Genomic DNA, 14001 nt, shown 5'->3' with positions numbered 1-14001 from the left:
AATAAATGTAATAAATTCTTAACAAGAAATCATTAGTTGCTTTGACAAGAATGTATTGCACTTTAATTGATGAGCAATTAAACCTTTTAATACAGTCATCTGACTTAATTTGTTATGCTCTGTTGACATTACCCATTTTGAGTTCAATTTTATTTTTAAGGTAATATTTCCTTTTTATAAGGCAATATTTCCTTAACACGTTTCATTCTCTAGGATGTGCCTGTGTTGATTCACCATTAAAGGGTTAGTTCACCCCAACATTTGAATGATCCCATAATTTACTCACCCTCAAGCCATCCTATGTGTATATATGACATTCTTCTTTCAGCCAAACATAATTGGAGTTATATTAAAAAATGTCCTGGCTTTTCCAAGGTTTATAATGGGAGTGAATGGTACCATTTTTTTGAAGACCAAAAAAGCGCATTCATCCATCATAAAAGTAATCCATACGGCTCAAGGGTGTCAATAAATGCCTTCTGAAGCAATGCATTTTTGTAATTAACACATTTATAACTTTATAAACTACAATCACATGACCTCTGACCTGATGCATGACATATTGACAAACGCGGAAGCGCAGAGGTTAGAGCGAAACAAAACATTGGTTATGATTTAGAAGTCAAAGGGCCAGTGCCCGGTTGCATAAAGCACTTAAGTTTTTCCCTCAAGTATGATACTTAAGGGGCGATTTCCCCTTACTTAAGATAATAACTTAAGGGTGTTGCATATAATCTCTTAAACGGTTATCTTAGGTAAGGGAAACATTTAAGTGTTTCACGACAGCGATCCTGGATTCACGTTATAAAAGTCTTGTTGCCATAGATACACAAAACACTAACACTAATGCTGCGTTCACACCAAACGTGAATAGAACGTCAAATTCGCGTCTAGTTTGACGCTTGAACTTTGAATGCATTCGCACGTCCAAAGCGAGATGGACACGCGTAAAGAGCAAGCGTTTGAAGCGAAATTGACGTGCGTCCTTTTGCGCTTTTCATAGTGGTTGTGTGCAGTCGCGAAATTGAAAAATACTACTGTTATTGTGTCATGAAATGTAGTTTTAAGAGTTGTTCAGTCGAGAATAAAGTTGTTTAAAGCTCAAATCTGTGGTTTATTTGTAAAGATAGCGCCTATTTAAAAATGTTGTGAGAGCCCGGCGATCACCGGGAGCTCGCGCTCATGTAACCCACCTGGAATAGCCTTACCTCGGCTAGTCCTGCTGACTTTTGCCGCTGGTAAATGAGAAATGTTTAAATTCACAATCTATAGCTTCGGTTCTATTATATGAAACATATAAGTTCAAAGACATTAATGACTTGATATAACATCAAACGACTTATTTAATTATGTGAGTTTTTCTTCATCTCAAATGTAGGCTACATATGACTGCAAGTGTTCAGTGTCACAGTGGTTGCGATGTGTGACGGTCAAATCGGTGTTCTTGCAACAATTTTTCATCGCTAAGATGGTCCAAAGGGTTCTCCCTATCCCTAAAAATTCTTCTTGGCACATAATGATCTTCAGCTGGTTCCATAAATTCAGCCATGTCTCTTATTTTTGTCCGCGTTACTCTTAAGGTTACAATTTCCAAACCCTAAGTTATACTTAGGGAAATAACCGTTAAGGGGTTTTATGCAACACAACGCTTTTAAGGGATTACTTTAGTGAAAAAAAACAGCATTTAAGGGGAATTCTAAGTGTTTATGACGTTTCACTTAAAGAAACCCTTAAGTAACACTTAAGGTTTTTTTTCTGCAACACCCTTAGGTTTAAGGGAAACATAAGGGCGAACTTAAGGGAAAATTACACTTAAGGTGCTTTATGCAACCTGGCACTGATTGACTAACATCTTGCACCAGCACAAACCCTCTTTTGGCATTAAAAAACTACTATCAGGATTTACTAAAGACACGCAGTGAAAAATTTGAGCTGAAAAGGCCTGGACAGGGTTATTTTTTGCATATGCATTTGTAGGAGTTTCCCTTTCAGACACTAAAAAATTATGGGAGTAGAGTATTTAAATGAATCATGCAAGTTGATTTACTAAGGTTTGCACTTGTCAATAACCCTACCCATACTGTGACGTGGGCAAATCAGGTAATGCAGTGAAAAATGCCCCTTTGTTTATGGCACTGATCTATTTACTCCTATTACTCTCCTGCAGAGACCTATACTTGATAACACTACTCAGGCTTCCTCTTCTCAACATGGCCTTTGTTGCGTGTTCCCAGGGGCGGGTTTATGTAAATTTTGGGGTTAGTAATGGCTGCGTCCGAAAGGCAGCTGACTCGTTGCCTCGCTGCCTTATCAGACAATGGCTTGTTTGTGCATGAAGGCACCTCACCAAACTAATTTCGGACAGACTTCTTAGGCAGTGTAACCGTTTAATGATCTACAGCAAAATAGTGAGAGCTTTGGTGAGAACTAAACAAATATTTAATTACTACATTAGTAATTTCTCGCTAGAAATGACATCAGAAGTAGAAAATGTTGGTAAAAAACATACATTTACACACAAACTGACCAGCAAACGCAACTTTCAGACGCCATCTTTTTTTTTCAAGCTCAACTGTAACAGAATGGAACGCACAGGATTGTGGGATATCAAAGGCAGCGAAGGATACAAATATGCTGCCTTCAAAAATCGATCAGATGAAGGTTCTCTCAGGAGACACGAAGTGAAGCTAACATTAGATACGGACGTGCCTTGGTGCCTTCCTGTCTTGAAATGTGTCTTCCGGCGGCAGCATTTTCCAGGTTTCGGACGCAGCCAAGGTCACTAACCCACAAGAAGCTTGTTGTAGTCCCTACCAGCCATTTGTTGTAGTCCTTAAAAAGCAACCTCTTTAAAAGAAAATATCTCCCTTTTCTTTTAACCTTGAGCATCGAACTTTGCAGATGTTGTTTATGTTCAAACAGCAACATTACACACTAACTAAAGTTAAAAAAGTGAAATCATAATCAACCACCCCTTTAATAGGCTTACCATAGCAAATAAGGTTAAGACAAAAACAGGTTTTGATTGAAGGATTTATGTATTAACTCATTTAGTTATTTTTTTTAACAAAAAAGTTACATAGTGTACCTTTAACACAATTATTCTAAAATCTCATTGCATCATGTTGCCTTTTTTGTACTTTTCTTAACAATTTCCTTTTATGTAGCAGTAGTTCTTCCCTCTTTAAAATGTACATGTGCATTTTTTAAACATTTATTCTGTAAGATGCCAGTTGGAATTTAGAAATTCTTAGCTTTGATACTTTACTGAAATATGGGTCAAATCTTCTAATAGGAACATTCCCAGCAAATTCCATGAAATATCAGAATATTCTAAAAGAACCATCTGTCCTCAAGTCACATAAAAAATATGTGTACTTTGAAGTCAGAATGCATGTGGTTGCAGACAACCTTTAAATAATAATAAAAGAATAAAATAAAAAAATTAAAAAACAGAAAAACAGTCTGTGAGTGGATGCAGTGATTTAGGAACAAATGGAGAACAGCCTGTGTCAACATGAGCCGAAACATGGTGTTGATAGTGTGAGTTTTTGCTGGATTTGGCTGTCAGCACATTAGTGATGCACCTATCAGAAACATGTATTAAAGAGAACTGTGTAATAAAACAATATGTATTAATATTTTATGCTGATTACACTGTGCTTGTTATTTGTGTCTGCTTGCATCTGTAAAGATGACTCATTACACAGACAGAGAGGCAAACTGTGTCCCTAAACCTCAGGCACAGGCTAAAGCATCACTCCTCTATTTCATTACAGCTGAGTTGACATCTATCAGCCTCCAGAAACTAGGCCATTTGCACAATTTGGTCATTGACTCTTCCAGTCGTGTATAGATACTATGAGGCTTTACAGTAATATCATTGTACGAACATCTTTGTCTCCATACTGAATAAACTATACACACACACACACACACACACACACACACACACACACAGACACACACACACACACACACACACACACACACACACGCGCGCGCACACGCACACGCACACACACACACACACGCACACACACACACACACACACACACACATATACACATACACACACACAGGAGGAGGTTTTCAGGAGAATTTAGGACAGGAAACTAAGAAAGTGTTTGTGACCTTCTAGTGGAAAAAAGACAGCAGAAGCAAAACAATGTGTTTTCTTTTGAGAAGCAAAAGGCAGCTCTCTGGGATACTTGATTCTGATTGGACAATCGTAGCATTCTGCAGTCAAATGTTTGGTTTAATGACCATTAAACCATATGAACAATTTCCCCAGGCAAAAAGTTTCCTACTTTGCTGTTTTTAGTTTCATGCTTTTCCCGCTTTCAGTATTTATCTTCTGGTATGTATGTCTCACGGGATGATTTTTATAAGAACACATTAAATATGAACTAATATTTTTTTTTCTTTTTGTTACACGGTCACACTGACTTTCATACAGTATAATAAACTGACTTGCCAACTTTTTGCTATACCTTCATAATTTATTCATGCTACTTTCAAATGTATAGTTTTTGCAAGGCATGCGGTTGTCAAATTATATATTTTTTATTTTTTGTCCATGCAAAAAATCTACCCACCCTCATGTCTCTCCAAACATACACAGATTAGGCATAACATTATGACCGATTACTTATGATTAAGTGAATAACACTGATTATCTCTTCATCACAGCACCTGTTAGTTGGTGGTATATATTAAGCAGCAAGTGAACATTTTGTCCTCAAAGTTGATGTGTTAGAAGCAGTAAAAATGGGCAAGCATAAGGATTTGAGCTAGTTTGACAAAGGCCATATTGTGTTGGCTAAACGACTGGGTCAGAGCATCTCCAAAACTGTGATGCTTTGGGCAATGTTCTGCTGGGAAACTTTGGGTCCTGCCATCCATGTGGATGATACTTTGACACCACCTACCTAAGCATTGTTGCAGAGCATGTACACCCTTTCATGGAACCGGTATTCCCTGGTGGCTGTGGCCTCTTTCAGCAGGATAATGTGCCCTGCCACAAAGCAAAAATGGTTTGAGGAGCACAACAACGATTTTGAGGTGTTCATTTGGACTCCAAATACCCCAGATCTCAATCCAGTCGAGCATCTGTGGGATATGGTGAACAAACAAGTCCGATCCATGGAGGCCCCACCTCGCAACTTACAGGACTTAAAGGATCTGCTGCTAAAATCATGGTGCCAGATACCACAGCACACAGGGGTCTAGTGGAGTCCATGCCTTGACGGGCCAGGGCTGTTTTGGCAGCAAAATGGGGACCAACACAATATTGGGTCATAATGTTATGCCTGATCGGTGTATATGACATTTTCATCCATGAAGCACAAGGATGCTAGGATGGTAACTGCAACTCTCAAGCTCCAAAAACACCTTAAACATAGTCTATATGTTTTGTGTACATTATTCCAAGCCTTCTGAATGCTTTATGAGAAAAACAGACTGTAATTTAAAACCTATTCCCTCAAAATCAGTTTTTTTACGTAAGTGCAGAGCAGTAACCGAAGAATAACAGTACACAAAGCTGATCGGTTCTCTCATCTATCGTCTACTATATATTTCAATTTTGAAAGTAAAATTATGTTATGTTAATTACGTTAAACAATGCATATTGTGATGTGGTGGAAATTATATTTGTTGGTTAAATTATAGTAAAATTTCAGAAACAGATTACCAAAATGATTCTCCATGTTACTGGACAAAAATAAACTAGTGAGAGTGTGTTTTAGGAGAGTTTGTTTTCTAAAAGTCATCAGAGCTAAAAAAGCACATAGCCTTAAAAAAGGAATTCCCTTTCCCTCCTTTACATGTTCCATAAAATAATCGGACTGGACATTTTTGTGCTGGCATTAGCTGTGAGTGAGATTCTGGCTCTTTTCACGGAGAGATGAGCTGCTAATCTCAATTGTAATGGTCTCACCAAAGAGCTCATTGAACCACAAAGTCCCCTGAAAACCCTCATCTCACTCATAAATGCTTTATACTTGTTCTTATTTTACCACGGTTTCAGCTTTATCCTTTTTCCACTGTTCGTCTAAACTTCTTGTCTTTCATCTTCTCTGCAGATGGGAAATATCTCGGAAGCTACCCTTTTTGTTTCCAAAATCCCAAAGGAACATGATGTCTTCATGGGTTCCGTATACACAACCTTCTGTGAGTCCACTCACTTACAAGTGATACCGTTTTTATATTATTTATGGACTTTTTTAGCTTTTATTTATAGAGCAGTCAGGAGAGACAGGAAAGTTGAGGGAGAGAGAGGATAAATGGGATGAGGATTTTTTCATGTTAGTTTCATATGTTTTTGAGACTTTTAAACAATTTTACATTAAATGGATCTAAATGGTCTAGCCATAAAGTAAAACATTTTTTCCCTTACACTTTTAATACATGTGTAACCATCCTAATTCCTAATTCATCCTAAATCATTGTTCCAAAAAGAAAAGATTTAATATAAACTTTACTCTTTTTTTTTTTTTACAAAAATCATGAATTATTATTAACATGTAACATGTGATATTTAACAGCCAGAAGTAACCTTGCCTTGCCATAAAAAGTTAAAATTATCTAATGTTTTAAGGGACTTGACCTTAACACACAGGACGCACGGAGGACACATTTCAGTGTAGGAAGGCATCAAGGCATGTCCAAATTCAATGTTAGCTTCACTTCCTGCCTCCTGAGAGACCTTCATCTGATAGATTTTTGAAGGCAGCATAGATGTATCCTTCGCTGCCTTTGATATCCCACAATCCTATGTGTTTCATTCGGTGACAGTTGAGCTAGAAAAAGAAAGATGGCATCTGAAAGTTGCGGTTGCTTGTCAGTTTGTGTGTAAATGTACGTTTTCCACTTCTGATGTAACTTGTAGCAAAAGATTACTGAAGTAATTAAATATTTGTTTAGTTCTCACCAAAGCTTGCTTTATTTTGCTGTAGTTCATTAAACTGTTATGCTGCCTGTCCGTTTCGTGAGGTACCTTTGTGCGCTTGTGCTGCCTTACAAATCATTGCCTGATAAGGCAGCGAGGCAACAAGTCAGCTTCCAAGGTTTTCGTATGCAGCCATCGTCTGCAGGGGTCCTATTATTTTTTTTTCATCTGTATGTTGGTTGGACCATGTGACTACTTATATAACAACAAACTAATAAAGTTTTCTTTTCATGAATTTCATTCTAATATCAGAACAGTTTTTAATTCAGAAATGAGAAACATTCTCATCACAATAGATGTTAAGTAATTGTATTTACAGTTTGAATTACATTTTTAACGTATAAATTAATAAATGCCATTAACCCAGAAAGCAAAATGTACTTCACATTAGAAAGCATAACCTTAATCCTTGCTCTGATGGTCTCTCATGTTGCTGCTAAACTGCTAATTCCTTGAATGGTTAACTGTGATTTGCACTTGGGGATGACCTTGAATTGTCTAAATAGCATGCAATTATTACATAAAACATCCCAACATAATGATAGAGGTTTAATCACACTACAGCATTGCTAAATAAGCATTACCACAAGGATGTGAGGTTACATGCTTGATGAACTGAACATTAATAAATCCGAATCATAAAACCAAAACCATCCTTCGAAATACCCACATGGAATTTCTAAGAGAAACCAGGGTAAATTAGCCGTCGACAGTTGGCCTACAAATTGATGTCACAACTGAAAAGTTGTGTTTCATTCCACTTCCTTAAATTCAAGTTTAAAGCACAATTCTGCTTGCTACCTGAATTCAAACTCTGGAATTGAACTACAATTTTAGGCAACACTATTTTGATAGTCCACTTTAGACATTCTACAAACTATAAGTAACTTTTCAACTACATGTCAATTAGCAGTCATTGGAGTATTAGTAGACTGTCTGCTTTATATATGCAAACACTTTATTTTGATGGTCCTCCACCAGACATTTTACTGACTATAAGTAACTTGCAAGTAAATGTCAACTTATTCTACTAACCCTAACTCTAACCTTGACGCTTGGGACTTGGGCACTGAACATGCTGATTGGTTGAGTTTACGCAGCATTTTGATAATTTTGGTGGAAATGTGGCTTAAATCTCTTGTCATGTTATGATAAAGAAGATGACGAGGTGAGGCGTGGCAGATCTTTAGCAGCATAAACATAAACAGCATAAACAACAAAGGAAACAGGAAGTAATGCACAACAAACAAACAAAAATTAAGCTGAAACTACAACAGAAAGCGACATAACTCAACCACTCTGAAAGGCGCCTCCTGATGCCTAAACTGGACCAGCATAGGAGGAAGGAGAGTGAAAGTCTTGGTGGAGGGAGTGTCAGGACCAACGGCAGAAGAGACCACCAGGGTGGAGCAGCCAGAGCAGGAGACCGCTAGAGCGGAGCAGAAGGAACAGGAACCAGAGCGGCGCAGAAGGAACAGGAACCAGAGCGGAACAGAAGGAACAGCCAGCCAGCCAGGAGGATGGTTACCCACAGCCTGGAAGTCTGTGGCAGAGGTAGAGCAACCAAGGCGAAGGTAGAGGGATGAGGAAGCCCCGGTGCAGCCGGAAGGATGATGGTGCCAGGTGGAGCCGAAGGAGCGAGGAGTCAAGGTAGAGCCAACTGGTTGACGGGCTGAGGTGGCACTTTAGGCTTGGAGGTCTGGCACACACCCTGGCAGAGCTGAAGGACGGGAGGCTCGAGGCATTGTAGTAACACTGGTCTGAGTCAGCGGAGGAGCCGAGGAGCCATATGAGACTAGCATAGTTGACATCAAAGAACTGGATGGCCTACTTGGTGGAGGGAGGAATGGAAGACTGGGTAGGACAATCAATGATGATGGAGACTTGAAGTAAGGCAGGACCAACGGAGACAAAGGAGAAGACTAAGAATACTTGGAGCAGGGAAGGACCACTGATGGCAAAGAAGACTTGAAGCTGTGTGTAACCAGCACCAATGAAGAAGAAGACTGAGCCACAGCAAGAGGAAGAGGTTTGTGGTTGGGGCTCTGACGAATCCCAGGCAATAAGCTGTTCTTCGTCATCCAGCTCCCCTAAAATTCCCACTAGCATAGATGTATAAACCAGCTCACACACCTGGTCAGACACAGACTGGACGGTAGGCTTTGTTTCAGGGATGGACGAGGCTGCAGGCTCTGGCTCTGTTGCAGGAGCACAACCTGTCATGTTTTTGGTTTAAGGACTCTTAGTTTGTTTATTTGCTTTGTTTTCTTCCTTTGCTATGGTTATTCGTTGTTTCGTTGATTAACATGCACCTGTTCCTCATTTCCTCATTAGTCCTCTGTGTATTTAATGCCTTCAGTTCAGTGATACTTTGTCTGGTGTTCTTTGTGTTTTTTACATGCTATTACTGTCACACGCATTCAGTTTTGTTTGTTCATAGATCTTTTTTCAGGTTTGTTTTCGTCAGTCACGTGTTCTTTGTCTTCATTTCCCGCCACTCATCTGTTTCCATGAACACTAATCACAGCTGATCATCATTTAGTTCCTCACCATCATGTATTTAAGTTCCTAGCTGTGCACTCTCAGTTGTCGGTAGATGTTTACATGTTGTGTGTGTTTACCCTTGTTTCACGCACACACTGTTACACATTCTGTCTGTTCCTGTGTTTATTGTATTATTAAAATCACTTCATATTGGATCCTGTGTACCTTTGTCTTCATCCGTCTTCATCTTCGTGACAGTTATGTTGCCTTTTCGCTTATTTGGATTATCTTGTTTTATACTCTTTTATTTTATTTTAGACTTTGCTGCATTTAGATCCTCTATGTCGCCCTTCATCATCATCTTCAGCCTTCCGTGACAACTCTAATGAGAGTTAATTAACATGTAGTTGCAATGTTACTTATAGTTAGTAGAAAGTCTAAAGTGGATTATCGAAATAAAGTGTAGCCTAACCGAATTTTAAAAACATTCAATTAATTTCTGAATAACAAACAATCCTGGTGTGTAATATTTACATCTATGCATTTGGTAGGTGTTTTTCTCCAAACTAACATACACTACCTCCCACATATACATTTTTTTCCTTTCTTGCATTTCAAACCCGCAACCATGGTGTTGCTAGAGCCATACATTAATCTTGGAGCTACAGCTTTACTGTATTGTGAACATTAAAGCATCAAGGGATGTTAGATCAAAACTTCAGAGGTCACTGGCAAGCAGAGTAAGAGCAGCGTCAAATCGTAAAGTGCCAGAATAAATCATTGCCGTTTCGCTTCTTGCCAAGCTGTCAGAGCAATAACAAAACAGTAAAATAGGGGTTGCAGCGAGTTAGAACAAGGAAAAATAAACTGTGTGTGGTACTGACTATTAACTTAATGCATTTATTTCTCTTTTTAGGTATTCTGTCACTCTTGGGGAATGGCATCCTGCTCCTTGTTGCGTATCGTAAGAGATCATCTCTGAAGCCGGCAGAGTTCTTCATCATAAATTTATCTATTAGTGACCTTGGAATGACGGTTACACTCTTTCCCTTGGCGATTCCATCAGCCTTTGCTCACAAGTAGGCAGATACCACAAAAAATCTGTGTTAGAATATGACCACCCCATAGTATCAGAGATAAAGTCTAAGGCAACTCTGATGTGCCATTTCTTTGACACAGGACCAAAGCTGCCGCAGAACTGCCTAACACTGTGCCACAACGTGACAAACTTTATATAGTTGGATATTACAGTTGAGTAGGAACATCTACTAATAACCAACAGTACTTGCTTGTCATTTTATCATGTTGCGGTTGGTTGAGCCACAGTGCTAGACTTTGCTGTTTTCATGGCAATCAGAATACGTCTTGATTTTTGTGCTATTACTGGATTCAACAATCTATGGAAACCTTTTTTCCTTCTCAAAAATTAAAAATAAAACAGGTAATTGTGAGATAAAATAATAAAAAATCTCATTATGATATTTAAACCACAAGGAATAAAGCAATTACAAAATATAAAGTTGCAATTATAAGAATAAATTCGCAAGAAATAAAGTGGTAGTTGTTAGATATATAATTAAATTGTGATGTATGAAATCATAATTACGAGAAATTAATGTGCAATTATCAGAAATAAAGTAGCAATTGTGAGATATACAATCACAATTTCTAGAAATGTATTTGTAATTGTGAGATACACAATAAAAAAAATCAATTTGTGATTCTGAGAAATAGCTAATTCGTTTTTAATTGTGATATAAAGTCACAATGTGGGATAACGAATTACTAGAAATACAGTTTCAATTATTTTTAGCACCTACTGTCCCACATTTGTAATATTCAGATGGCTATAGTGAAAACTACGGAACCCCTAAAGGGACATGGTCAGGGGAAAAATATGAGATGGGAGGAAAGTCTTTAGCCGCATTTCCACCGCAGGAACTTTCCCCAGGAACTAGGGACTTTGGGGTGGTACTCGGTGTGTTTCGACCGCAGGAACAGGGGTCTAAATGAAGTTCCAGGTAAATATTTCCCCCTCAAAATGGCCCTGCTCGTGAGGTAATACTTTTTCAAAGTTCAGGAACTTTCGGGGGTGGGACTTGGGCGCTGATCATGCTGATTGGTTGAGCTCACGCAGCATTTTATTTCAACCGGCATTTTTAAAAGTCTTGCGAGGTTTGTTCTGCGTTCAGTAAATATCTGTCTTGCTCTTTCTGCCCGATGGCGCGCGTTGTCTCAGCAATCGCACGGTCAATGTCCGTAATAGCTGATAATAACATACGTTGTCTTATTTTAAATCTAGCTTTACGAGCTTTCAGAATACGCTTTAGTACCAGTGCTCGTCTCTTTTCCGCCGTTTTGTTAATTACATATTTAGTAAACCACTACATAACTAGCAAAAGCAGCGCTGCTTGCATCTCCTCCATACTTGTTATTGTTGCAGACGGTATCGCACAAAAATGATTACTGTCCGTCGCTGACTGGGAGGAACAGTCACGCGCAGTCCCACGTCTCTAGACTAATTTGCCTAATCTTCACGGTACTTTAGACCGCAGTGGAAACGCAGACATGCAGGTCTGGGGGAAAAAAGTTCCTGTAAAAAATTGTCCCGGGTAATTTCGGTGGAAACTGGGCTTTTGTGTCTTTGTGTTCTCTCGCCAAACCTTTGCGTTGCCCCGCAAAAATGTTTGTTCCCCCGAAAAACTTTGCGAGCGAATGGGAAGTTTCTCAGGGGAACGCAAGCACAAGCGAATATAAAAACATTTAGTTTCAAAACATTTGACATATTGACATATTGCAATGACATTTATTTTTTCCTCCCATCTCATATTTTCCCCTCTCTTATAGGGGCAAAAGTCATTGTACCTTGATTTTTCAGCCTGCCAAATGCATAAATGTAAATCTCTCTCATTATCTCAGGTGGTTGTTTGGAGAGCTGGCATGTTTATGCTATGCTGTATGTGGCGTCCTCTTCGGCTTATCCAGCCTGACAAATCTCACTGCTCTGTCATCCGTCTGCTGCCTCAAAGTCTGCTTCCCAAACTATGGTATTCTTCCTCGACACCTTTCACACCACAATACATTTATCTTCCTCCCTAGCCCTCCTCTGTATCTTAATTAAGAATCGGATGCCGCTGCATGCAACCCTTCTGTCCTGCTGTGATGCACCCTGAAGGGCAATTCATTACCTTATGGCTTTCTCCAATGTGTTCAATGAACATTCTCGTTTTCATGAGTGTCTAGATGCCCAGTCTCCGTTCGGCTTCTGGTCTATACTCATACGTATGGACAGGAGCAGTTGGCCTCATTAGAGTTCATTAGTTTTGTCAGTTTCAACTTTTGATTGACTTTAAAAGATGAAGGTGTTTGTGAGAGAGAGGAGATAATTCAAATGGGGCAGTTTATCAGCATGTGGGTGGGCTTGAGAACAGAGATTACGAAAGCAAAAAGGACAGCAGGTGAACAGATGGATTCTGTAGGTGGAAGAGAAGCAAACAGATTTGGGATGCAGTGAAAGACTTTAGAGGGCACATTGCCAGATAAGTTGTGATACTTTATCTTTAGTTGTGATCAGTCTGGTACTTTCAGTACTTTACTTTACAATCCTGCTTGATTTAAGTGCAGAATTTGACACAATAGATCATGACATCCTTTTATAAGATATGACTTGATCATGTAGCTGGGTTTGAGGGATCTGTGCTGTATTGGTTTGCATCTTACCTTAAGGACAGAACTTTGTTTTCGGTAACACTTTACATTAAGGTTCCCTTTGTAAAAGGTTTATAAGGGTGTTTGTTAATGATTAATAACTCATTTACAAATGCATTATAGATCTTTGATAAGCAGTTATAACTGCATGAATAAAAAGGGTGAATTTAATGCAGTACCTGCCAAATAGTGAGCCCTTTTTAATTATAAATGCTTAATAAATGTATTTATTCACACTTGTTTAACTCAAAACCAGATTCCTGGTTTATATCATGATGCAGCTAAAATTGTCTTCAGTGAGACTGAAGTGTTGTATTTGTTTTTCTCATTGATATCTCATGACTGACACTTTTCTTAAAATGTCCCTTACCAGAGTTTACTGCCTTACCCATGATATTCCACAAAGCTAATTTCTTGCTTTTCAAGGTAAAATTATCAAACTTTTTTGGGGAAAAAACAAGCACGTTTTTTAATACAAACATTAATAACCTGTGAAACCGAACCTTAATGTAAAGTGAACACGTGAGCCATTTATTAACGAGTTACAAACATTAATAACCTGTGAAAGTGAACCTTAATGTAAAGGGAACACATGTGAACCATTTATTAATGAGTTACAAACATTAATAACTTGTGATTGTGAACCTTAATGTAAAGTGAACACATGTGAACCATTTATTAACGAGTTACAAACATTAATAACCTCTATCTCCTCACGAAGATTCGCGACAAATCAACATCCCTCAGGGCTTTTAGTTCAAAAGTGTGCAGATGAGGAGACATATTGATAAATTATCATATGTCTGTATCAAATTTCTAAACAGAGGAGTATTTTTTATTCAATACTTTCTCAAAA

At 38.5% G+C, this 14001-nt stretch overlaps 1 protein-coding gene across 1 annotated transcript in view; it reads left to right on the top strand.

Annotated features, from left to right (window-relative positions):
* opn7d (opsin 7, group member d) overlaps positions 1 to 14001 on the top strand; it is a 108568-nt gene that overhangs the window by 73307 nt on the left and 21260 nt on the right. The window contains exons 2-4 of the mRNA XM_079826877.1: positions 6088 to 6175; positions 10354 to 10516; positions 12357 to 12484. Of these exons, the coding sequence (XP_079683003.1) occupies positions 6088 to 6175; positions 10354 to 10516; positions 12357 to 12484 (379 nt within the window). The remainder of the gene's footprint in view (positions 1 to 6087; positions 6176 to 10353; positions 10517 to 12356; positions 12485 to 14001) is intronic.

This window comes from Gobio gobio (assembly GCF_949357685.1).
Source record: "Gobio gobio genome assembly, chromosome: 10".
In the NCBI taxonomy this organism is placed as follows: domain Eukaryota; kingdom Metazoa; phylum Chordata; class Actinopteri; order Cypriniformes; family Gobionidae; genus Gobio; species Gobio gobio.
The sequence above is the reverse complement of the archived record's forward strand: the minus strand, read 5'-3'. Positions and strand labels throughout refer to the sequence as shown.